Source organism: Hippopotamus amphibius, chromosome X, assembly GCF_030028045.1.
Source record: "Hippopotamus amphibius kiboko isolate mHipAmp2 chromosome X, mHipAmp2.hap2, whole genome shotgun sequence".
In the NCBI taxonomy this organism is placed as follows: Eukaryota; Metazoa; Chordata; class Mammalia; order Artiodactyla; family Hippopotamidae; genus Hippopotamus; species Hippopotamus amphibius.
The window spans coordinates 115,823,845-115,846,810 of record NC_080203.1 but is presented as its reverse complement, the minus strand read 5'-3'; the positions used below and the strand labels follow the sequence as shown (position 1 = coordinate 115,846,810).

At 38.4% G+C, this 22,966-nt stretch overlaps 2 protein-coding genes across 3 annotated transcripts; one reads left to right on the top strand and one right to left on the bottom strand.

Moving 5' to 3' along the window:
* The first annotated feature begins 956 nt into the window (after positions 1-956).
* EIF2S3 (eukaryotic translation initiation factor 2 subunit gamma) lies at positions 957-16,461 on the top strand. 2 transcript variants are annotated; one of them, XM_057718120.1, is made up of 13 exons: positions 957-1,070; positions 1,623-1,686; positions 2,631-2,758; positions 2,850-2,971; positions 5,222-5,316; positions 6,575-6,733; positions 7,661-7,795; positions 9,707-9,801; positions 10,205-10,349; positions 11,709-11,878; positions 12,400-12,572; positions 14,956-14,981; positions 15,847-16,461. In XM_057718120.1, the coding sequence occupies exons 1-13, from the start codon at positions 1,002-1,004 to the stop codon at positions 15,849-15,851; spliced, it is 1,386 nt and encodes a 461-aa protein (XP_057574103.1). In that variant the 5' UTR covers positions 957-1,001; the 3' UTR covers positions 15,852-16,461. The 2 variants fall into 2 exon arrangements, with proteins under 2 accessions (XP_057574103.1, XP_057574102.1); XM_057718119.1 differs by lacking the exon at positions 14,956-14,981.
* Positions 16,462-21,519: 5,058 nt separating this feature from the next.
* LOC130842074 (V-type proton ATPase subunit E 1-like) lies at positions 21,520-22,503 on the bottom strand. Its single transcript, XM_057718732.1, has one exon. The coding sequence runs from the start codon at positions 22,439-22,441 to the stop codon at positions 21,761-21,763; it is 681 nt and encodes a 226-aa protein (XP_057574715.1). The 5' UTR covers positions 22,442-22,503; the 3' UTR covers positions 21,520-21,760.
* Between the last annotated feature and the right edge of the window lie 463 nt (positions 22,504-22,966).

Here is a 22,966-nt window from a genome sequence, read left to right as displayed (position 1 = left end):
CACTGTTTTAAAAAACAAACCGCAAAGAATAATTTTACATTTGGTTTTAGAGTAGGTGATTTTTAACTATATTTTCTTATATTTCAGATTTATAAAAAATATATATGTACAATTGTTTTATGTTCTTGGGATAAAAAAATATTTGACTCCCAATTTCCACTGAATACTATCTGTACTCTCAACATGACATCTGAAGACCTTCACTTTTCGTTAGCTGCAGAAAAAGCACACTGAATATTTAGAAACAAAAAAAGAGTGAAGAAACCAGAGATGGAAGTTCGGATCGGCTTTAAAACAGAAAACAAAAAACAACCCTTTGGGCGCTCTCACGACACCTAGCTTCTATCCAGTGCTAACTCTATCAGCGCCACCACGGACCAACTCCCTGGCTCTAGCAACCTCTCTCTGAGAACAAGTTAGACTTTGCTTTTGCCATCCCTGGGCCGCGGAACCTCCGCGTGAGGGCGCCGTTCCCACCTCCGGCCAGCTCGGTGCGCGGCCACTTGCTGGCCAAGAGCCCCTGCCGGACCTGAGGCTGATCGCGCCTTATTAAAGTATGGAAATCGGTAAAGCAGGACATTCCCACTGTCCAGCCTCACAACCTAGATAAGACTCCCAGGGTCCGGCGAACTCTTTCGGCCCTCCCCGCGGGAAACAGAAATGGCTACACCCTCGCCAGCGCGCGCGTCGGTTGCATCACCCACTTAGCAAGGGGCCTTTTTTGGGGCTGCCCTCGCTGTTGCCTGCACAAATCCCCAACGGGTCTGCCGCGAACAGATCCCGCAACTTGGCACTGTGTTTTCTAGTCAGCTTGCCGGCAGGCACTATACAAACCCATGGGGAGAAAAGTCCAAGCAGTGAGGCCTGCGCTGCAGCGGCCATCCTCCTCTCCCAGGCTTGGGCGCTGGTCGGCCCTCTCGCCTCCGCCGCCCCGCCCCACACAAGGGGACCTGCGAACGGTCAGGCAGCCACCCGGGCGACTTCCTTCCTCTCCGGGCAAGATGGCTGGGGGCGAGGCTGGTGTGACTTTAGGGCAGCCGCACCTTTCTCGGCAAGATCTCGCCACTTTGGTAAGGCATCGCTCTGGGAGGACGCGGAATGAGCTCAGGAATGGGGATGAGCGGGCCTCCCGGGAGGCTTTGAGACGAGGCAGTGCCGGGCTGTCGGGAGCATGGGTTAGGAGGGAGATCCGGAGCCCGGCTTCCTAAGCCGCGCTCGCGCCGCCCCGTGCGCCTCTGGCAGTTTGCGAGCTGGGCGTGGGGCTGTGCGGGCGTGGGACCCCGAGCTTCCCGAATGATTCGGCTGGAAAGTCACAGTGTTAAATGTCGTGAAGGCTTTTCACTTCGGAAGGGCTGGGAAGGGCATATCTGCGCTGTCCTCAGTGCTCAGGCTCTCAAGGGTGGGGGACCTCAACCTTCCTCATCTCTCATAGTCAGTGTGTAACGATGAAGGACTTTTAGGGCTTCCCAGTCATCAGAGTCCAAGGTTGCTTGTACAGGAAAAGCGCTCTAGGAGTAGAGGAGGGCTATTCTAGTGGTGGCGAGCTGCAGGTAGCAAATGTAAAGCCAAAATTGTGATTCGTCTTACGTACAGCGATTTAAAATAAAAATGTTTGATTACAGGATGTTACCAAGTTGACGCCACTTTCACATGAAGTTATCAGCAGACAGGCCACAATTAATATAGGTAAGATAAGAATAACTTGGAGACCTGACTTGTTTGATCTCTGGCGACTAATTTTAATCTCTCCCTTTGTGTGGTTACTTGAATTACCCGAAGATACAGATATTCAAGAAATAGGTGTTGTGTTCTTGCGAGCAAAGGGCCTGCTAGATTTTTTTGGGAAGCGCATGTTGCCCGTGCCTAGCTTACAGACTAGGTGAGAAGAAAAGATAAAGACGTAAAAAAAGTTTAATAGCGTAAAGTGATCTGTAGGCCTGTAGCATTTTAAAGAAGAGGGGGAAACATGGCTGTACTTGTCGCACAGGGTTATTGCAAGGGCAGAGTTTGCGAAAGTTTTGTTTGATATATAAGCTATTATTAACTATAGAATCTTTTTTTCTTAATTGGCACCTAGAACTTTAGAGAAGAAGTTATGTTGACTGTACAAACAACACAGTAAAACCTAGTTAAAAGTAAGGCTCTACCATGAGGCTATTAAAAAATTATAACATAAAAATGTGCTGCTCTTGACTGTAATGATACCTGAGTTCTTGTCTTGTTTTCATGGATTCTTTTTTGTTGTGTCAGGGCACCTCATACCTATTTACTTCACTCTGAAAATGCTGGGAAGTTTCTTGATATACAAGATTTTATGTACTTTTTACCAAGTGTTTATTTTAAATGAAGGCCCTCTTTTCTGTGAGTGGAAATGTAGGATGGATAGCTTTTATTATGCTGAGTATGGTTTAAAACAAGGTTGTCAGTTACATGGAAAGTTCTCCTCAGTCCTGTATCAGAATAAGTTTTTTGTAATCAAGGATGTGTAGGAGGAAAAATTGAAGTCACTATTAGTTTGATGTTGATTGAGCTTACAGTGAGTAATGGCTTTGGGTTTTCTACTCTTAAACTGAAAAAATATGTGGTGTAACTGAATGCACATGAATTAATTTTTTGTACTTTGTCTATAGGTACAATTGGTCATGTAGCTCATGGGAAATCTACGGTTGTAAAAGCTATTTCTGGAGTTCACACTGTCAGGTTCAAAAATGAACTAGAAAGAAATATTACAATCAAACTTGGCTATGCTAATGCTAAGGTGAGCTGTGTACAGTGAAATTAGAAACTAACTTTAATTGCTGACTGTGCAGATAACAAATCCAAGTCTTGTTTTTCATTGAAACTTTTAGATTTATAAACTTGACGACCCAAGTTGTCCTCGGCCAGAATGTTATAGATCCTGTGGAAGTAGTACACCCGATGAGTTTCCTACAGACATTCCAGGGACCAAAGGGAACTTCAAATTAGTCAGGTGACCTCTTTTGTGCTAAAAATACTTTACACTTCATATTTAGTTGTCTTGTGATTTGTACTTTTTGAAATATATTACTGAGATATTAAACAGTGAACCTAATTGTTGAATGGCTTTATTTTTCTAGTATTTTGTTTTTCTTGTCCATAATGACAATAATTTGAAAAGTCGAGTATTTAAACCCTCATTAAGATATGTACATGTGAGTTCTCTGAAGGAAAAGTATCACATAAGCAGAATAAAATGGAGGGAAGCACAGCTCATTGGATTTAAGGGATTCTTTTTGCCAGGCCTCCTAAATTTCTCGTAAACAGTGTTGTTTCTGTTTCTTAGAGGAACAAAGCCGTTCTTAATCACCTTTCTTAAATACACGGGCTTGCTACCCATCTGTTTTCTGAATATGGTTGCGTATGCTTATTCTTTATTAGAGGATACTGACATCCACCTAGTGATGTTTATAGGGGTTGAGGACGTTCCACAAGGAAATTGTAGATTGGGGCAGAGCTGAGACTAGGGAGAGGTGAATGAGGCCCGAAGTTTAAGGGGAGGGAGAAGCTTTAAAAAAAGGCCTTGGTGATCAAGATAAATAATGATATTTATTTATTTACTTTTAAAATAAAATGGTTTTTTTTTTTGGTCACACTGCACAGCTTGTGGGAATGTAGTTCCCTGACCAGAGATTGAGTCTGGGCCCACAGCAGTGAAAGTGCGGAGTCCTAATCACTCAACTGCCAGGAAATTCCCAAGATAAATAGTATTTTAATGCAATTTTAAAAAATTAATGCAAAGAAATCATAAACAGAATATCATTTTTAAGAATAAGGAGAGGCTCAAATTACTGTTATTTTCTCTTCATTATCACTGGGGGTTTTTTGTTTTGTTTTGCTTTTGGCATGGCGTTGTTGATCCTCTTTTCATTTAAATGTTCGATATTTTGTTCACCATGAATTTTTTTGCATTGATTTTGATTGTTTTTAAATATTAAATTTAAATTTTATCTCTTTCGATTACTGGGTTTTGGGGGCATCCCCTTAAATTTTGCACCTAGGGTGAGTGCCTCACTTGCCTCACCCTAGTTGTGGCCCTTATCAGATATCAGCAAACTTTTCCTGCAGAGGGCCTGATAGTAAATATTTTCAGCTTTGCAGGCCATAGATTCTCTTTGCAACTACTCATTTCTGCTCTTGCGCTGTGAAAGCAGACATGATGTGCATGAGTGGTATGGCAGTGGGCCAGTTTGCTGCCCCTGTTTTAGATTGTGAGTGTGAGCATACAGTTATTAAAAATAATGATTCCAAATGAGTAGCATCATTTTGTTAAAATCGTGCTGCCCTCTCCACTTAAGATTGGCAATTCCAGCTTTTCAAGATGCTAGAGAAGTTCTTGGCAAATTTTTTCAGATGGCGCTGCCCATTCTGTTAACACTTTTAGCTTTCAAATCAATGACATTCCCACTGTATACTTTGTACTGTATTCGCTTTGATTGGATTTGGGAGTTTCTGTCTCTTGAGTTATTTCTACACATAGCTAATTTCATTCACTTTGTAATGATCTGCAGTGATTTTACTCTCAGCCAGTAGGTAATTTTTGTTGTTGTTCTTTTCATATTTTATTCTTTTCCTCGTTTTATTGAGATATAATTGACATACAGCACTGTATAAGCTTAAGGTATACAGCATGATGATTTGACTTAAATATATTGTGAAATGATTATTGCAATAAGTTTAGTAAATGTCCATCACCTCATAGATATAAACTTAAATAAACAGAAAAAAATATTTCTCCTTGTGGTGAGAACTCTTAGGATATATTCTGTTAACAACTTTCGTGTATAACATGCAGTGGTGTTAACTATATCATATTGTACGTCACATCCCTGCTACTTATTTATCTTCTAACTGGAAGTTTGTACCTTTTGACTGCTTTCATCCGATTCCCCCTCCCTCCAACCCTCACCTCTGGTAACTACAGATCTGGTAATCACAAATCTGATCTCTTTTTCTATGAGTTTTGTTTGTTTGTTTGTTTGTTTGTTTTTGAAGTATAATTGAGCCAGGAGGGAATCTTATTTCTAAAGTCTAGAAACACCAAGTCCTATAACCACTTGACTTCACAGAAATAAGAATGATTTCCATATTCTTATTTCATATTCATATTCTGCATTTAAAGGGATTAATTTTAGGAAATCTGTAACTCGAATGTTGAAGTATTGATTGATCTTAGGACTGATTGTTATTTTTTAATTGTTAGGCATGTTTCCTTTGTTGACTGTCCTGGCCACGATATTTTGATGGCTACTATGCTGAACGGTGCTGCAGTGATGGATGCAGCTCTTCTGTTGATAGGTAAATACATCAAGACTGCTTTGGAAAAATCAGTGCAGAGCAAATCCAAGATGGACTATTTAAAGGGAAACTAAGACCTTTAAGGGCCACATCCAGTACCTAAAGGTGACAGAAATGGAAACTAACATGTCAACCAGGATGACATCCTTGTCTACCAGCTATCACAAAATACTAAAGATAGACCTAGGGCTGATGTCTTGTGAGAATTCTTATAGTAGTATATATTTGAAAAAGTCAATAGTGCATTTTCTCCTCTTAGATCACATGAAATGATTTCTTATTTTAGTTTTATATTTACATGTAAAAGTACATGTATTTTTGTGTGTGTGCACATCTTTGAGCTGTCTATTACAACATTGGTGTGTATTTAGATGCAAATCTTGTTCATAATAAGTGCTGAAGTCAAGATGAATTGGGGTTTTCAAGGCTGTGATTGTGCTTCCTTCCTTATGTGAGCTGTCGAGAGATTTTGTTGCTATGGGATATAATTTTTAAAAGTATGCCGAGTGGAGATACTACAGGACACCTGAACATTGCCCAACAAAACATTCCTATTTCTTTATGATACCAATGGTTATTTTTAGTGTTCTTCCCTGGTTTGTTAGGGAGTAGCCTCTGGTAGTAGTTGGAATTCATGGACTGTGTTAAGTGCCTTCCCTTAATTACTCTCTGCCCCTCAGGAGCTTGACTGGGCCAGAAGATCTCTAAGAGTGGATGAGCCAGAGGGCTATACCTTATGCCTGAGCAAAAGCTGAGAGCAGACCCTGAAATGCCAAACTTGTGGATTCCAAGCTTCTGGCTTAGGGCCAGGGAAGAGAGCCAGATGATCAGGAGGCTCCAGTGACTGCAGGCACAGAGGGTGAAGCAGGGGCAAAATGTGGATGCTCGGCAACAATCCAGGACTTTTGCCTTGAACAGGGCTAGGGCATTCAAGCGTTTCCTTTCTTAAGTGTCAGCTAGTGTTTTTTTGGTAGTACAACACACATAACACAGAATTTAGCATTTTAGCCATTTAAAGTACATGATTCAGTGATATTAAACACATTCACAGTGTTGTACAAGCATCAGCACTATCTCGTTCCAGAACATTTTCGTCACCCCAAAAGGAAATCGTGTGCCCATTAAGCCATCATTCTAATCCCTCTTTCCCTCAGTCCCTGGCAACCACTAATCTGCTTTCTCTCTCTTACAGATTTGCCTATTCTGGCAAATACTTCCAGCTAATTCTCACGCATCTTTTCTATTCTTTATCATCTAGCTGGTAACGAGTCATGTCCTCAGCCTCAGACTTCTGAACACCTGGCTGCTATAGAAATCATGAAACTGAAGCATATTTTGATTCTACAAAATAAAATTGATTTGGTAAAAGAAAGTCAGGCTAAAGAACAGTATGAACAGATCCTTGCATTTGTACAAGGTAAGAAGCCATAATATCCAATAAAAATCCTCCTCAGTGTTGGTAAAATAAACAAAAGCATTTAAAAACACCTTAAGTCTTGGGAATTCCCTGGCAGTCCAGTGGTTCGGACTCTGTGCTTTCACTGCCAAGGGCACGGGTTCATTCCCTGGTTGGGGAACTAAAATCCTGCAAGCCACATGGCATGGCAAAAAAAAAAATTAATTTTTAAAAAATCCATAAAAAAAATCCTCAGTCTTACACTATTCTTACTGAGTAGCTACTTTTAGAATTGGAACTGACAATGATTTATCTTTTAGTGTTCCTTTCCTCTAATGGCATAGTGGTTTTCATTTTAGCGAAGACATCTCATTGTTAACATTTCATCCTCTTTTAGCCTTGTTTTTCTTGTTAGAAAGGTTGACTTCCTATGCACCCAGTTCTCTCATAACAAAAAAGAATAAATCATTTTGATTAAAGTCTCATTGTGTTTGGTCCATTTCTTTTACCAGCCTGTTTGACATTTAATAAATAAGGAGCAAATATTATATGTGCCATCAGACTTTGATTAGCAGAGTGTATAATTTTGTCTTGACATTTATTGGGAGGTTAATTGATGTTATTAGAAATCTTTCAATTAGTGAAGTGTTCATTCCTAGGAGTACTTTATTCCTTTAAACAGTTTTATCATTTTGATGTATTAAATATATCTGTTAATATATTTTGACTTTTTTTTTCTTAAATGCAGTAGTACTCATTTTCAGGAGTAAAAACAGGATACTGACAAATTTTCTAAAAGGAATTATCATTTTCTACCTGTTGCTGGCATTTGTGTGGGGATGTTTAGGCATATATTTTAGTAGTCTTAACTATTTCCTGTAGTATGTAAAGAACAAGTTCTGTAAAACTGAAGAATTTTGATCTTTCTGAATTTTGTCATATATATAGGTACAGTAGCAGAAGGAGCTCCTATTATTCCAATTTCTGCTCAGCTAAAATATAATATTGAAGTTGTCTGTGAGTACATAGTAAAGAAAATTCCAGTACCCCCAAGAGACTTTACTTCAGAACCCCGACTTATTGGTAAGTGATAGGATTTTGTTTACTCTTTTCCACATCAGTGATTCCTCTTTAAGGGAATCACCAATGATTTCGGCAGAGGTGATAATAAATTACAATCCCCATGACATTTTTTTTCTAATCAGTTAATTCTGAGATTGTACGAGGGTGAGTCAAAAATTATCTGCACTCTGGCTGTAGAATTTATTTTAATTAACTGTTAGAAAAGACAAATACATCATTTTTCGACATAATCTCCTTGCTTTTCAATATACTTTGTCCGTCTGTCAACAAGCTTTCGTATTTCCTCATTAAAAAATGTTTTAGGCTCAGCTGTGAGCCACAAATGCACCTCTGTCTTCACTTCTTCATCAGAAGTGAATCTTTGTCCTCATAGGGCTGCTTTCAGGGGACCACACAGGTGAAAGTCCAGTGGTGCAGGATCAGGACTATGGGGAGGATGCTTTAACACCGTAAAATGTTTTTGTAGAGTGTCGACAGTGTGGGCAGAAGTGTGCGGATGGGCATTGTCATGCAAGATCATAACGCCCTTGGATAGCAGTCCTCTGTGTTTAATCCAAAGTTTAGGCTTCAGGTCTTTAGTAAGCATCTCTATCCATTCCATTCATACACACTTTGCGACAGAACATTTTCTGCATGCTGCGCACAAAGTCTTCGATAAATAATGGCACCAGGTACACCCTCAGACCACAAAAAATGAATCACTGCATGCTACTCTTCTTTCGTGATCTCAAGTCAGGCATCCATTTTTGCTCTCACCGCAGTTACAAATGAACTGATGTAACACGTTCACACCTGCACAGCAGTGACTGGGGAGACAGTAGCCTTGAATGGAAAGCGCTGATAAGACAGTGCAGCCAACAGAAGTTTTAATATAACCAGAGTGCTGATAATTTTTGACTCACCCTCGCATTAGCAGTGCTAGATAGCATTACTGATGAGAGAGAGTCCAGAATACAGAAGGAACTTTCAGCCTTTTTGTGCTTGGTATGTGGTACGTTATGAGATCAAGATGGAGTAATACAGTATTCTGTATGGAATTTTTTTTTAATCAGGAGCAGGATATTAGGACATTCATACAAATGATTTCATTGTACCATTAATGAAGATTTTCATCTCTTTCACTTACTTAAGTTCATAGTACTAATATTGGTATAATTTGATCATCCGAATCCGTGATTTCTACATAGATGTAGGAGCCTTTTCAAAACAGACTTTGAACCCCTGTGGGCCTTCACCCAGGCCCCCCCTTCGTGTGTTGTAGGAAGTGTTCTCTTGGGTGATTGTGATGCGTACCCCTTGTTAACGGTCACTGCTCTCGGGACTGCAGCGCAGGCCACATAGTCCTATGGTTGAAGTTTTAAAACTAAATTTTTAACGCAGAAGTCATGTAATATAGAGGTATATGAAGAAAAAGGTCCACAGACTCCCTGCCTAGCCCCTTAGCCCTGAAGTAACCAAAGTGAACAGTTGGTGTGTACTATTCCTGCACCTTTCTCTTTGTTCATATCATCATGTATAAATATATACATGTTCCTTGTTTTGGTTTTTATTTGTGAAAGTGAGATCATACTATGCATAACTAGTTTTTTTCTTTTCTCCTTAACAATATATGAAGGTTATCCTTCCACATCATGACATAGGCTCTAATATTTTTTAATGGCTACATGATACTCCATACTATGGGTGTATCATAATATGCCTCCCATCAATGAACTTTTAAATTATTTCCACTTTTTCCGTCATAATTAAGGTTACAGTATACTTATTTGGAATAATATTAGATTTTGTTGCAAAGTTCCCCCTGTATAAATCTCATGTGTTTACTATTTTAGAAAAGTTAACTTAAAAAATCAAATTTTTCTGAAGTTAAAGTGAATACAATTGGCTTTAATTTGTTTTGTTTTCTTTTAGTTATTAGATCCTTTGATGTTAACAAACCTGGCTGTGAAGTTGATGACCTTAAGGGGGGTGTAGCTGGTGGTAGTATTCTGAAAGGAGTATTAAAGGTAAACTAGGTTTTGGTTGTGGTTTTTTTGCTTGTCTGAATTAGGAAAATAGTATGAACACTGCAAATTGAAAAATAAATTTTTCTTCATGGTGTCTAATAACTTGATATAGATTTCTTTGTTTACTGTTATGTCTTTTGAGTGTGTTTGGCCTCCAACTTTATAGGTTTCTGTGAATGGGGCGCACATTTTATATAATAGACTTGTGTGGTAGGTAGTTCGAAACATTTGGATGATTCTGATTTTGAAGATCTCTTCCACATCTTTTTTTTTTTTAAATAGTGATCTTTGAAACAGAGAAGGCATTGCTTTTCAGTTTTGTGATCTTCCTGTTAGGACTTTTTGTATGTACTGGAAATCATGTTGTCCCACAAATTCTGATTACTAATTTATATTTTTACAGGTGGGCCAGGAGATAGAAGTCAGACCTGGTATTGTTTCCAAAGATAGTGAAGGAAAACTCATGTGTAAACCCATCTTTTCCAAAATTGTATCGCTTTTCGCAGAGCATAATGATCTTCAGTATGCTGCTCCAGGAGGTCTTATTGGTAACGATTTTCCTCTCATCCCTGCGCTTTTAATTTGTGGATATTTATGGTACTTTTCATGGGAAACAGATTACTCATAAAGATATAGATTTTTAATTTGGTGTTTAGTAATTGCATGGGGTAGGGGAACATATGTGGTTCGCTGTTGATTTTAGGTCATAAGACACTATACTTTTTTTTTTTTAACCTACATAGTTTTCGGGATAGAGTGGTGTTTTTCGTTTTGGTTTTTGTTTTTTTTAATGTATGTTTTGCAAATGGAGAGTTACCCACAAATGTCAGTTGAATCATATCAGATCATAGTTACACTGAGGTGGGAATTAAAGAAGATAAGTTCCATAATGTTGGCATTACTGAGATAATGTGTGGATTTTCTGGTCTCATACAATAGTGTATTACCAGATACCCAGAAAAAGGCAAGATAACAGTGAGAATTAGTCAGAGGTATTAAAGCTTTTGGATTAAAGAAGAAAACATTTGGTGAAGGAGTTTGTATTTTTGTTCTCTGGTATTTGGCTATATAATTCATTTTTCTGTTGTACCTTTCAATTAGGAGTTTACCGTGTATGATTTTATCCTTATTGTTTGTTTTGTAAACAAGGAAACTCTGGAGACTTTTAAAATTTAATTTACGGAGCTTTCAAACATAAAAGTAGAGAAAATAGTGTAATGTGTGGTCATGTAGCCACCATCCAGCTTCAACAGTTAATACTTTACCATTCCCTTTTTTTTTTTCCTTTTGGTCGGGCTGTGCAGTGTGCGGTATCTTAATTCCCTGACAGGGATTGAACCTGGCCCTGCAGCAGTGAGCGTGCCAGCTCCTAAACACTGGGCCCACCAGGGAATTCCCAATCAATACTTTACCATTCTTGCCTCATCTTTATATCTTCTTCCCTCTCCTCCTTGGGAGACATACAGCTAAAGTATTTTGAAGTGGATTCCAGGTATCATATAAAGTCTTTAAGCTGTCTTTTTGATCAGCCTTCCAGGGGAGAAATGGCAGGCAAATATCCTACAAACTACTCATTATGAATTTCATATCTTTTCAACCTTCATTAAGGATATTTAGACTCGTTTTGGGGTTAGGCTGTTAGAGCTCTGTTTGTCCTTTGCTTAGAATTTAAATCAGGAGGATCTTTCTGTTCTCAAATGCCCAACTAATCTGTGAGTTTACAATTAATTCTGTTTCTTCAGATACAATAGGTATTTTGTCACAGCTATGTAGCTAATACATGAATATGAAAATATGTGTGTATTAAAATGTATAGGTATATGCTATACTTGTTTGACTAAGTTTTTTGGGTAAACAGCTTTATAGGAAGTAAAATGTTGGACCATATATATCTTATTTTGTATCAGGAGTTGGAACAAAAATTGACCCCACTTTGTGCCGGGCTGACAGAATGGTGGGGCAGGTACTTGGTGCAGTTGGAGCTTTACCTGAGATCTTCACAGAATTGGAAATTTCCTATTTTCTGCTTAGACGGCTTCTAGGTGTACGCACTGAAGGAGACAAGAAAGCAGCGAAAGTGAGTGCTTACTGTAATTCCTGTTCCAAAAAAAGTGACAGTGATGTTAAGACCAGTTTTGAGGTTCATTCTTTTTTTTTTTTAAGCTCTTTCTTGGAATATAATTGCTTTACACTCTTGTACTAGCTTATGAGGTACACCAAAGTCAGTCAGCTGTATTTATACACATATCCCCATATCCCCTCCCTCCCGTGACTCCTCCCCTTGAGGTTCATTCTTTTCAGTTAACATGGGATTAAGAAAAAAGAAGAGGTAGATAAATTTGACTTCTTGAAAATTGAGAACTTCTGTGTGGCAGTCAGTTTAAAGTAAAACAAAATGGGAAACAGTACGTCATGTATGACAGTGATTTCATAATTCCTGTTATCCATATGATTTTTTTAAAAAGTTACTCAGATCAGGTTGACAGAGATGGAAAATTGCTGACATCTTTTGTTGGCAAGGTTGTAGGAAAATAAGCAGTTACTTGGAAAGCATTTTCTTGATTTTGGGGTTTATTTTTCCCCACTTGATTTCCCTAGGTGCAAAAGCTGTCTAAGAATGAAGTGCTTATGGTGAACATAGGATCCCTGTCGACAGGAGGAAGAGTTAGTGCCGTCAAGGCTGATTTGGGCAAAATCGTTTTGACTAATCCTGTGTGCACAGAAGTAGGAGAAAAAATTGCCCTTAGCCGAAGAGTTGAGAAACACTGGCGGTAAGTTTATTAGCCTTTGTCAGTGTCTAATAAAAACACACAATCAGTTTTCTTAACACACACACAAACACGCTTTATCTTGAATGCAATGGTTACTGTACTGTGGCTTCAACTCTCAACTATTTATTTGGGTGACTTCGAAATCTGTATTTCTAGGCCTGATTTGTGATAGATACAGCCTATGCAAAAACCAGTGAATTTAAGTTTAATATCTCCCTTATCTTTTTCTGAACCATTTGAAGAATAGGTTGTCCCTTGATGTCTTAATACTTTGGTGTATATTTCCTAAAAACAGGATATTCTCTTACATAATCACTTCAACAAGTTTAACATCGTTAAAATACTGAAATCTACAGTCTTTCGAGTTTTATCACTTGTTCCTATAATGTCCTCTGTGTCCCTCGTGTCTAGGATCATGTATTGCATTTAGTTTTCATGTCTCTTTGATCTCTAATCTAGAGCTTCCTCAGCCTTAGTTTGTCTTACTTGTCATTGGTAATTTTGAAGAATACAGGCTAGTTACTTTCTAGACTGTTCCTCAGTTTGGGTTTATTTGATGTTTCCTAAGATTAGGTTCAGGTTATGTATTCTTGGTTGGAATACTTTCATGTAGGTGGTGATGTCTCCTCAGGGAGTCACAGCCAGAGACACATGATATCTGATTGCTCCTTGTTGAGGTTAGTTTTGATTGTGCAGTCAAGGTGTTAACCAGTTTCTCCACTATGTAGTTAACTCTTTTTACCCTTGCAAATAAGCGTTCTCTGCAGAGACTCTATGCGAATAGCCTGCTCCTCATCAAATCCCACCCCCCTGGATTTAGCATCTACTGCTGATTTTTGTCTGAATTGAGCTTGATTATAGTGTTTACAAAATGGTGATCCCCATCCCCCAACTCCACCACTCTTCATTTATCATTTGACATTCTTTCTTCCCCGTTATTTACTTATCCAGTTGTAACATGCACTCATGGAATCCTATTTTATTCAGGAGGTTATGATTCATTACTGTTCTTATTTATTTTGATACCCAAATTGTCCAGAATTGGTCCAGTAGAGACCCTTTAAGTGACTCCTGTGTCCTTTGGACATCCCCCCCCCGCCCCCCGTTTTTTTAACCTATTATTTTTATTAAGGGATCCATTTCTATGACTGTCATGAAACCCAGGCTAGGTTAACAGTGATGCGTTCTAGAGGTAACTGCACCCCACTCTGGACTTTCTGGTAATAGCCACTGTCTTCTCTCTACCTCAACTGAAAACCCAGATTCATGAGGCCTCAATCCCTGCCCTCCTGTTTCTGGAAGATGCCAAAGCCAACTACGTAAGAGGCTTTTTCGGAGAAGATGCCTTTTGTCTTCCCAGAAGACAAACCCTCTACTTCGTTTTATGAAGCAAATAGCAACCCCATGGACAGGTCGGGACTTGTGCAAGTGTCAGTATTTCCCCGTTGGGTTTGTTTTTGTTTTTGTTTTTTTGTCAGTTACTTTCTGGCACAAGATGTTCCGAAATCATCTTGTACCTCTCCCCTGCTCCAGTTTAGAATCGGCCTTTTCTCTAGGGGGCCCTGGTTCAGTGTAGTGGGAAATGGCATTAGAAATGAAGATCTGGGTGCTAGGTGTGCTTGTTGCTCGTAAGGTGCTATTACTTCGAGGCACTTCGAGTGGATAGAGGTAGGAAACATACACATGTTGTTGACTCCTGTCTCTTTTCTCTTTTCCTGGTTAGTTACTGAATCTACCCTTTCCTTTCTATTCTACGTGACCTCATTATAGCCCATACACCATCATTTCACACATAGAAGTTACTGCAAAACATTCCTCATTTGTTTCTTCCACGGTTACTTAAGCACTCAGTCAAAATTAATCTTCCTAAAACATTTTTTCATGCTGTGCTCAGTAATTTCTAGTAGCTTCCCACTACTTTCTGATATTCAGGACCTTTCTGGAAGCTTGCTTGAACGCATTTTAAATTTCTCCTGCTTTGTCTCATGTAAACCCTCTAAATTAGACTGTTGTGTGTCCTAATTGTCCCCATAATTACTCGTCACCCTTGGCTTTTTTTTTTTTCTTCTTCTCACTGCCTGCCTCCCTCATTAAGGCTTCCCTGGTACAGTGCCTCAGGATGGTCTCTTATCATTTACTGTTCAGAAGATCTGAATTATTACTGTCTAATCTAGGCAAAGTTAAACTTTTTGTTCTCTTTTAAGTAAATCATCCTGCTTTGCGATGATTTATGCCTGCTTGATTTTACTCTCGTGTGTGATTGTACTATTTGCTGTTTTAGACATACTGATTTCCAGTGTATTTTAAAAGAAAGGAATGATCTTTTTGTGTCTATTAATAAATTTTTTTTTAGTATTTATTTATTTATTTATTTATTTATTAGGCTACGCAGGATCTTTGCTGCGGCATGTGAGCTCTTAGTTGGGGCATGTAGGATCTAGTTCCCTGACCAGGGATAGAACCCGGGCGCCCTGCATTGGGAGCGTGGAGTTCTAGCCACTGGACCACCAGGGAAGTCCCTGTCTACTAATAATTATAAGACGACTCTATCCAAGTGAAATTTTAGACGTTGCTTAAAAATTAGCAAGTATGTTAAAAATTGTTAAAAGAAATGAGAGCATCTGAATGATCTTTATATTCTTTAGATTTGTTGTTTTTAACTGATGCTTAGGTAAGTTCTGTTCTAGAAGCTATAGTTGAGGTAGCAGTCTGGCCTGGCCAGTGACTAGAGCAGACATGGAAAGAGAGAAGGAGCAGAAATCCCTCTGGTCTTGAGAGTAATCTGTTTATAGATTATCTAGTCCCTCTAGGTCTTCCTAATTTCCTTTACCAGCTAAAGTCATGATAAAGCAAGCCATTGTGATCTGTTGAAGTGCTGTGAATGGTTAAAAGACAAAACATAACATTTTTCAAAGAGGAAAAGAGAGTGAAAAAAAAATCAGACTGAGGTGGTTTGTGTATCAGCATGGTTCCTTGGGCAGACTGGAAAGTTCTTCGTTAGTGGTTCTGAAGGGGCAGGTATATTTTGATAGAGTGAAGATGAGCATATTTATAGTAGCAACTTTTTGTTTGCTTTTCCTGTTGTTCCTTCTGGCTAGAGCCATCTCTCTGGGTCTAAGAAGATAGTGTGAGCTTTCTTTCTGGAGAGGCAGGTTTTGGAAACAAATTCAGATTTAGCTGATAGGCAAGTAAAACTAGTTATGTCATGTGATTATGTGGTAATGATAATGAAATGGATGTCAGATTCACGACTTCTTTTATTTTCATTTTGCAGTTTAATTGGTTGGGGTCAAATAAGAAGAGGAGTGACAATCAAGCCAACAGTAGATGATGACTGAAGAATTAAATAACAGAATTGGATGAAGTCGGAGTTTCTCTTAACAATCTGGGGGTATATTTTCAAAGCAATAGTGGGAAATTAATTTCACAGCTCATTACCTTAATAGTAGCTGTAAGGTTATTCTCATTTCTTGGTGATGAAAATTTAACCTCTAGTACTAAAATAGGGTCTACAATAAATGTAAAAATTGGCATAATGTTGGATTGAATCTACATTTTACCAGAAATTAATCATTCCCAAATAATGTCTAATTTATACATCAGTGCAGGTTTGAAAGGAAACTGTTTGCTACAACCAGCCTTTGCTGTAGCACGCATACCACTGAACCTGTTTGAAATAAAATTTTTCTTCTTATTTTTCATGATACGTCTTTGAGTAGCTCCAGGCTTGAGGGATTATTATATCAGTAAAAACTTGAAGACAAGCTCTTGAAGACCAACTTCCCTTTGGCCCATATTTTATGTTGCTTTTATCTTTTTAATTTTGAGTGGAAAATTCATAGGTTCAAATAAAATTATCCTTTCAGGCATGAGGGCTTGTTCCCACGGACACAGCTTTCTCTCTCCTTTTTTTCTGGACTAGAATGCAGGAAACTAGAGCCCGAAGTTCTCACCCTCTCCCTGTGATGCCCTGTGATTGTTTCTGCATTGCTTTACACCTGAAACCCTACAGCCCTCCCCCACTGGAAAGTAATGTTAACATCAGATGATTTTAGTTAAGTAACAAAGATCTTTCCAGGCCTTATTTTATGTTTTTGCTTAATTGCTTAATTGCTAAGGTTATGATTAGATTCTAATATTAGTAATCTTTGACATTTTTAGGAAGTAAAAAAGGTTATACAGCATAGGGTGAGCTCATTGGCTTTTTTTTTTTAATTATTTTTTGGGGGGTACACCAGGTTCAATCATCTGTTTTTATACACATATCCCCGTATTCCCTCCCTTCCTTGACTCCCCCCCCCCTCGAGTCCCCAAGCTCATTGGCTTTTAACTTATTCGCCATGTTCCTACATTTTCCTGTGCTGTGCATTTTAATTTTTATTTTTTGTGTCATAAAATTCTGTTAAAGCAGTGGTTCTTAACTCTGGCTGACATTACGATAGTAGGAGAAGCTTAAAAAAAAATAGATGCTCCATAGAGATTCTGATTTTAATTGGCTTTGGGTGGAGCCCAGGCATTAATTTTAAAGTTCCCCTGTGTTGAGTAACACATTTAAAGACTTGAGAAGTAGGTGTATCAAAAAACACAGAATCTTAATAAGTTTTGGTAGTCTGATAACACTCTTTAGTTTGCTTTTCTTAAATTTGCATTTAATGTGGGGCTTGATGCCACAGTTATAACCTTGTACTCTTTTGGGTATTAGAAATGCTGTCTTGTAGAAGTTTAGAAACTGTGGCTCTGGTTGTTACGTAAGTTTATGTTTTGAGGAAGCATATTAATGTTGCGTACTTGCTTAACTTTGAAGCTTTGTGTTATAGCATGAAGAACACACTTGAAGCAAGGTTTTAACCCAAACATTAATTTCATATCTAACATGTCCCCATGTGTTTTGTAAGCACCTTCTACCAGAAATTCTGGAGTAACATAAGACCCAAGTGGACTAATTTATTGTAATTAATCTCATGTTAAAACTGAAACCAGAATACTTTTCTATTTTAAACAACCACGTGAATTTCAACAAATTTGCAAAGCATTGTGCTTAATGTAAATGGGAATAACAAATATGAAAACAAGGGGCCTTATTTTCGTAGAACTTCAAGTCAGTACAGTGATTCTTAGCAAAAGTTGTACCTGGTTGAGAATCTGCCTGTAATGTGATGTTACTGATGAAAGTACACTATATATGTAAATCCTTTTGGCTCTCCTGTTAAAATATTTTCAGAATCTTATCAGTTCTCACCATCTGCACTGCTGCTGTCCTAGTCCAAGCCACCAGTGGCTCTCACCTAGAATAGCCCTGTAACAACTCCTCATTTCCACACTTGTCCCACTGCAGCCTTTTTGTAAGAGAAAATGCTATGTACAACTCTGATAAATTGTAAAGTTTGTCTCATGGGAATGGGGGCATGAGGACGATAGCTTTGACATCTTCCAAATGATTTCCAGGCTGACCTAGAAAGCTCGCTCCACTATTTCACTCTTTGTAACCTTCAAAGGTGTGTATGTGTGGTTTTTGCAGAGCAAAAAAGAACTTTTAATAAGAGTGTGCAAATAGCTGCACTCCCATAAAACTTTTGAAATTTTATTTCTAGAAAAATTTAATATGGTGAAGGGAAATGGATGCTTCTTTGGAAGTACATAAAATTTTTTAAAATTACCAGAGATGAAGCAGATACCCTTAAAATACTGATAATCAAGAAACTGAGGTTATTAAAAAATTACCTCTGCAGAAATTTCCACAAACTCACAATATACATTCTGCCAAATTTCAAGGAATAAGTAATTCCTGCTTATTTAAATTGTTCCAGATTGTAGGACATGAGAAGGAGGTAAAAAAGGAGACATTCTGATTTATTGCGCAAAATTGTTATATCCTTGCTGCCCAAACCTGGAGAGAATACTACCAGAAACAAAGCAAAAGGAAACCACTAGAGACCATTCTCACAAAGTTATAAAATCCATACTAAAACATTCCTAAATTAAGTCCAGCATTATGTTGAAAGAGGAATGCATTCTTGATTGTACATGGGTCTTTTATAGGTAGAAAGAAAAAAGCATACTTGAAGATGTATTTGATAGAATTCAAAATTTTTTAAATGTGATAGAAGGAAACTATTAACTTGATATAAGGTACTTAGAGAACTATCAGAATCATTGTTTTTAATGATAAAACATTGAAGCACAATAGTATCCTTCCATAATGCTGTAGGTGGTGTAAAGTTTCAGTTGGGTAGAATGTGGGGTTGTGAGGTTAATGAAATAAACAAGGGTAAATTCAGAGGGTTGGGAAGTAGTCATCAATTGCATCGCACTGGAATTCATGTTATTGTTTGATTTCTCTATATTCTTATCGGGCTGGAACAAGTCAAGAATATCAGCTACCACTTGAATTCTACAATATTGTTGTCTTGAGGCTTAGCAAATGAGTTAGAAATATTGAGAATGGAAACGACAGAACGTTACTTACAAGGTATAAGATTGTCTACCTAGAGCATACAACCAAGAAACTGAAAAAATTGAACTGCTACAAGAGTTCAGCGAGGTGACAGTTCGAAATAAAGATGCAAAAATTATTAGTTTACTAAATAATTTACTAATTAGTTTATACCACATACACACACGCACAACAGATCAGAAAATGTAATGGGCATAAACTTAACCAGGTATACATTTAACAAAATTATGCAAAATATATGTGAATAAAACTTAACATTTGTTGAAGGACAAGAGAGGAGCATATGAGTAATGAGAAAATAGGCAATATTCTTAGAATACTCAATATTGTACAGATGACTTTTTTCCCCTATAAATTCAGTGCAATCTGAATAAAAATTTCAGTAAGATTTTTTAAAGAACTTGTCCAGTTGATATTAAGAATTTGGAAAAGTAAGATTCACAAGAATAGTAAATAAATGGGAATTCCCTGTTTGTCCAGTGGTTAGGACTCTGTGCCCTCACTGCCAAGGGCCTGGGTTCAGTCCCTGGTTGGGGAACTGAGATCCCACGGGCTGCACAGTGCGGCCCAATAAATAAATAAAAATGTAAGTGTCCTTAATAATACATGCTGTAGGCAGTGAGGAAAAGAATAGGATATTTTTAGTCCAAATTGTTAGTCATTTGGGGATAAAAGATCTTTTATTTAAAATCTTACTTAAGATTTCATTTTATTGAGACAAAATTATGAACAAAAAACTCTTAGATTATTTTAATAGTTTGGATGAGGAAGGCAAAACAAACCCAGAAGCCATAAATGAAAAGTTATTAGATCTGATACATAAAGTTCAAAATTTATGGCCAAGGAGATTACAGATTTAAAAGATGATAGGTTGAGAGAAAATAATTAAAACTTACAGGAAATATGAAAGATTAATATTCCTAGTACAAATCAATAAGATAGAATAGAAATGGAACAAAATACATGTTGCATCACTTTAAGTGGGCTAAAGACTAGCAGGAAGAAGACAGACTCATGAGCACACTGAGTGCTGCTGATGTGATTTGGGCAAAGATGGCAGTTAGTGGCAGTGAAGTCCCACAGACAGGAGCAGAAGCGGCATCTCATCTCCATAGTTTTCTTTGTGTCTCAGGCTCCACAACAGGGAAGGGCTGTGCTGTTGCCAGTGACTCACAAGGTAGGGTCTTGCCGCATCAGAGAAAATGAGTTCTGTGCTGGGCCATTCACTTTCCAACTCAGGGATCATATCACTGTTCAGGAAGAACTTAGACAAATACTCCTGTTACTGTTTGCATTTAAGGGAATGTTTACAAACAGTGGGCAGCAGGGTAATCACACTATTCTGGAGGATAAAACACCGTTGAACAATGCGTCTGACTTGAGCTCTTTGGCAACAGGGAAAATCATTCTCACAAATATGTATAGACTGTTTATAAAAGAAATGCAAGTACCCAATACACATTTGTGAAGTGTTCAGCCTATCTAGTAATAAAAAACGTGAACTAACAATGCAATTCATTTTCACTCATTAAAACTGGCAAAAATTAAAAGGATTTATAGCAGCCAATGTTGATGAGGATATGTTGTTGGTGAGAAGTATAAACTGGTATATTCTTTAAAGAGGACAGTTTGATTACATCTGTCAAGATTTAAAGTATCTCACCCTTTGACCCAGAATTCCATATCTGGGAATGTATCATAACGAAATATTTGCTCCTGTTCACAAAGACCTATGTAGAAGGATGTTTATTCCAGCATTCTTTAGTATAACAACAATTGTAGGACACCTAAATTGTAGTCAAAAGGGGATCATTAAGTAGCTTTTGTGGTACATTTATTCTATTATGAAATAAAACTATAAGCCACCTTTGATTAAGCTCTGGTTAAAATGGAAGGTGAAAATATTGGTCCCAAAGATATTTTATGAAAATACCTGAGAGGAAGTAATCTCTTTGATTTAAAGTGCTTTGAGAATTCATAATGCAGTATTGGTTGTTGCTCACCTTAGCAAAAAGAATGGAGGAGTGTCAAAGGAACAAGCTCCTTGTCGGTGTTAGCACTGAATCTGGTAGAATCACAAGTTTATTTTCTCAAACAAGTTTGTAGAGAGAAAGTCAAGACCAGAAAGTGAATTCATGCCACTTATATAATAGTGAAATTATACATTAAAGTTCATCACTATCAGGCTGGTATATCCATTGCAATCTGTATTCCTACAATAAATACATTTTTTTTTTCCCACGTATGTGTTGTGTTTTAATAAATAAAGAATATTGACGACTTAGATCTTAAATCACATCTACAGACACTTCTAGGCCCAAGAGGTTAACAGGGAAGCTACTGGAAGGAATGAGTCCCCACATGCACTTGAAGCCCAAAGAGCAGAGACCTGACCCCAGAGCCCACCCCCGCCCCCTCTAGGCTGGACGCTGGACCCTAGGAGAGCAGGAGGTGTGGGGACACTCATGCACCCACCACCTGACCCCTCACCTTCGTGCTGCAGAACAGTGGGAAGCTGTGTTACTTTGAGACAATCTAGAGGAAAGTTTCCTGATCATATTAAGTGAGATTCTCCCATCATTACCCATCAGCCAGGGCGTTAGCTACAGAAGGGCATCCACTGACAGATTCAGAACAGGAGGACAGCAGAGAGGGAGCGACACAGGCCGTCTTGTTTCTTCAAATGTCAGAAACGTCCACATCACACAGCAGGTGGACGCCACCTCCTGCAGGCTTAGTCCAAAAACTTCCAGTTGGCATTTGCACCAAACAAGGCTCCGCACACTTCGGGCATCATCTGCTGGGCTATGAGGTCCAGCCGGCTTTCTAGGGTATCGGAAACCTTGATTTTGCGATCCCCGTTATAGATCTCAACCCCGCCGGCTAGTTCCTCAGGCAGGTAGGCCTCCTGGTCAATCTGGACATCAGCATCTTTTTTGGTGGCGATTTTGTACATGGGGATTGCTTTTTGCACTGCAGCCTTCACCAGAGGGAAATCCTGTTTCCTGCAACGGACGATCATTCGGGGTTCCAACAACTGGTACAAACCCTGGAGGACCAGTCCATCCAGCAGTACTTGGTACCTGGTCGTATCTTTTACCACTTTGCTGAGTCTCTGTTTTGCTTCATTTAGTAGGCCTGTGATAAGGTCATCTCTTGCTCTGAGGACTTTGAGCCTCGCTTGATTCATCAAATTGGACATCTGAATTTTCTTCTGCTGCTCAATCTGCTTTTCTTTCTTCTCGTAGTATTCCATAATCTTCAGTCTTTGGGTTTGCGCAAGACGACCTTTCTCAATGTTGAACTCTTCTTCTGCCTTTGCATCTATTTCTTCTGCTTTTTCATTGGCTTCTTGTTCAATAAAAGCCATCATGTGCTTAATCTGCTTCTGCACGTCGGCATCGCTGAGAGCCATGACGTAAGCGACGGGAGGCGACGCGCGACCGGCCGGAGCTCAAGCCTGCTGCGGGAGACGGGCGAACGGGGAATAAATACATTCTATAAAATATAATTTCCTATTACAAGCAAACAGTGACTAATGTATTTCCTACAACAAACATTTAAAAAGACAGCAGAAATCATAAGTAGTGTACTCCAAAAGAGTTGAAAGTCAACACTTTATAAATAATACGTATGTCAAGAATATTGCAGTAGGAGCTTCAGTTAACTAGGAATGCATTTAATGATGGCAAGATACAGATTATAGCTCAAGCTTAAAGAAAATCTTTATCCCTTTCAAATTCTCTTAAGTCTTAGGGACTTTATGATTTGTAAATCATCTTCAACCTCCTCCAAGGGGTTGTAAAAAATGCAAGAAAACCCATTAGTCTAGTGGTTTTTATTCTCGAAAGCACTATTCCAACAATCTTTTGTCTCAGAAACTTCTCATCAACTACTATTATGATTCATGGCCTATTTTTTCAAAAATTTTATTGGCCTT

Bases quoted from the DNA above. Each gene is read 5' to 3' on its own strand.
- EIF2S3 (XM_057718119.1), top strand. From the start codon at position 1,002: ATGGCTGGGGGCGAGGCTGGTGTGACTTTAGGGCAGCCGCACCTTTCT. The intron at 7,796-9,706 runs GTAAGTGATAGG...GTTTTCTTTTAG, and splicing joins TTCAGAACCCCGACTTATTG to TTATTAGATCCTTTGATGTT. The intron at 9,802-10,204 runs GTAAACTAGGTT...ATATTTTTACAG, and splicing joins TTCTGAAAGGAGTATTAAAG to GTGGGCCAGGAGATAGAAGT.
- LOC130842074 (XM_057718732.1), bottom strand. From the start codon at position 22,441: ATGGCTCTCAGCGATGCCGACGTGCAGAAGCAGATTAAGCACATGATG.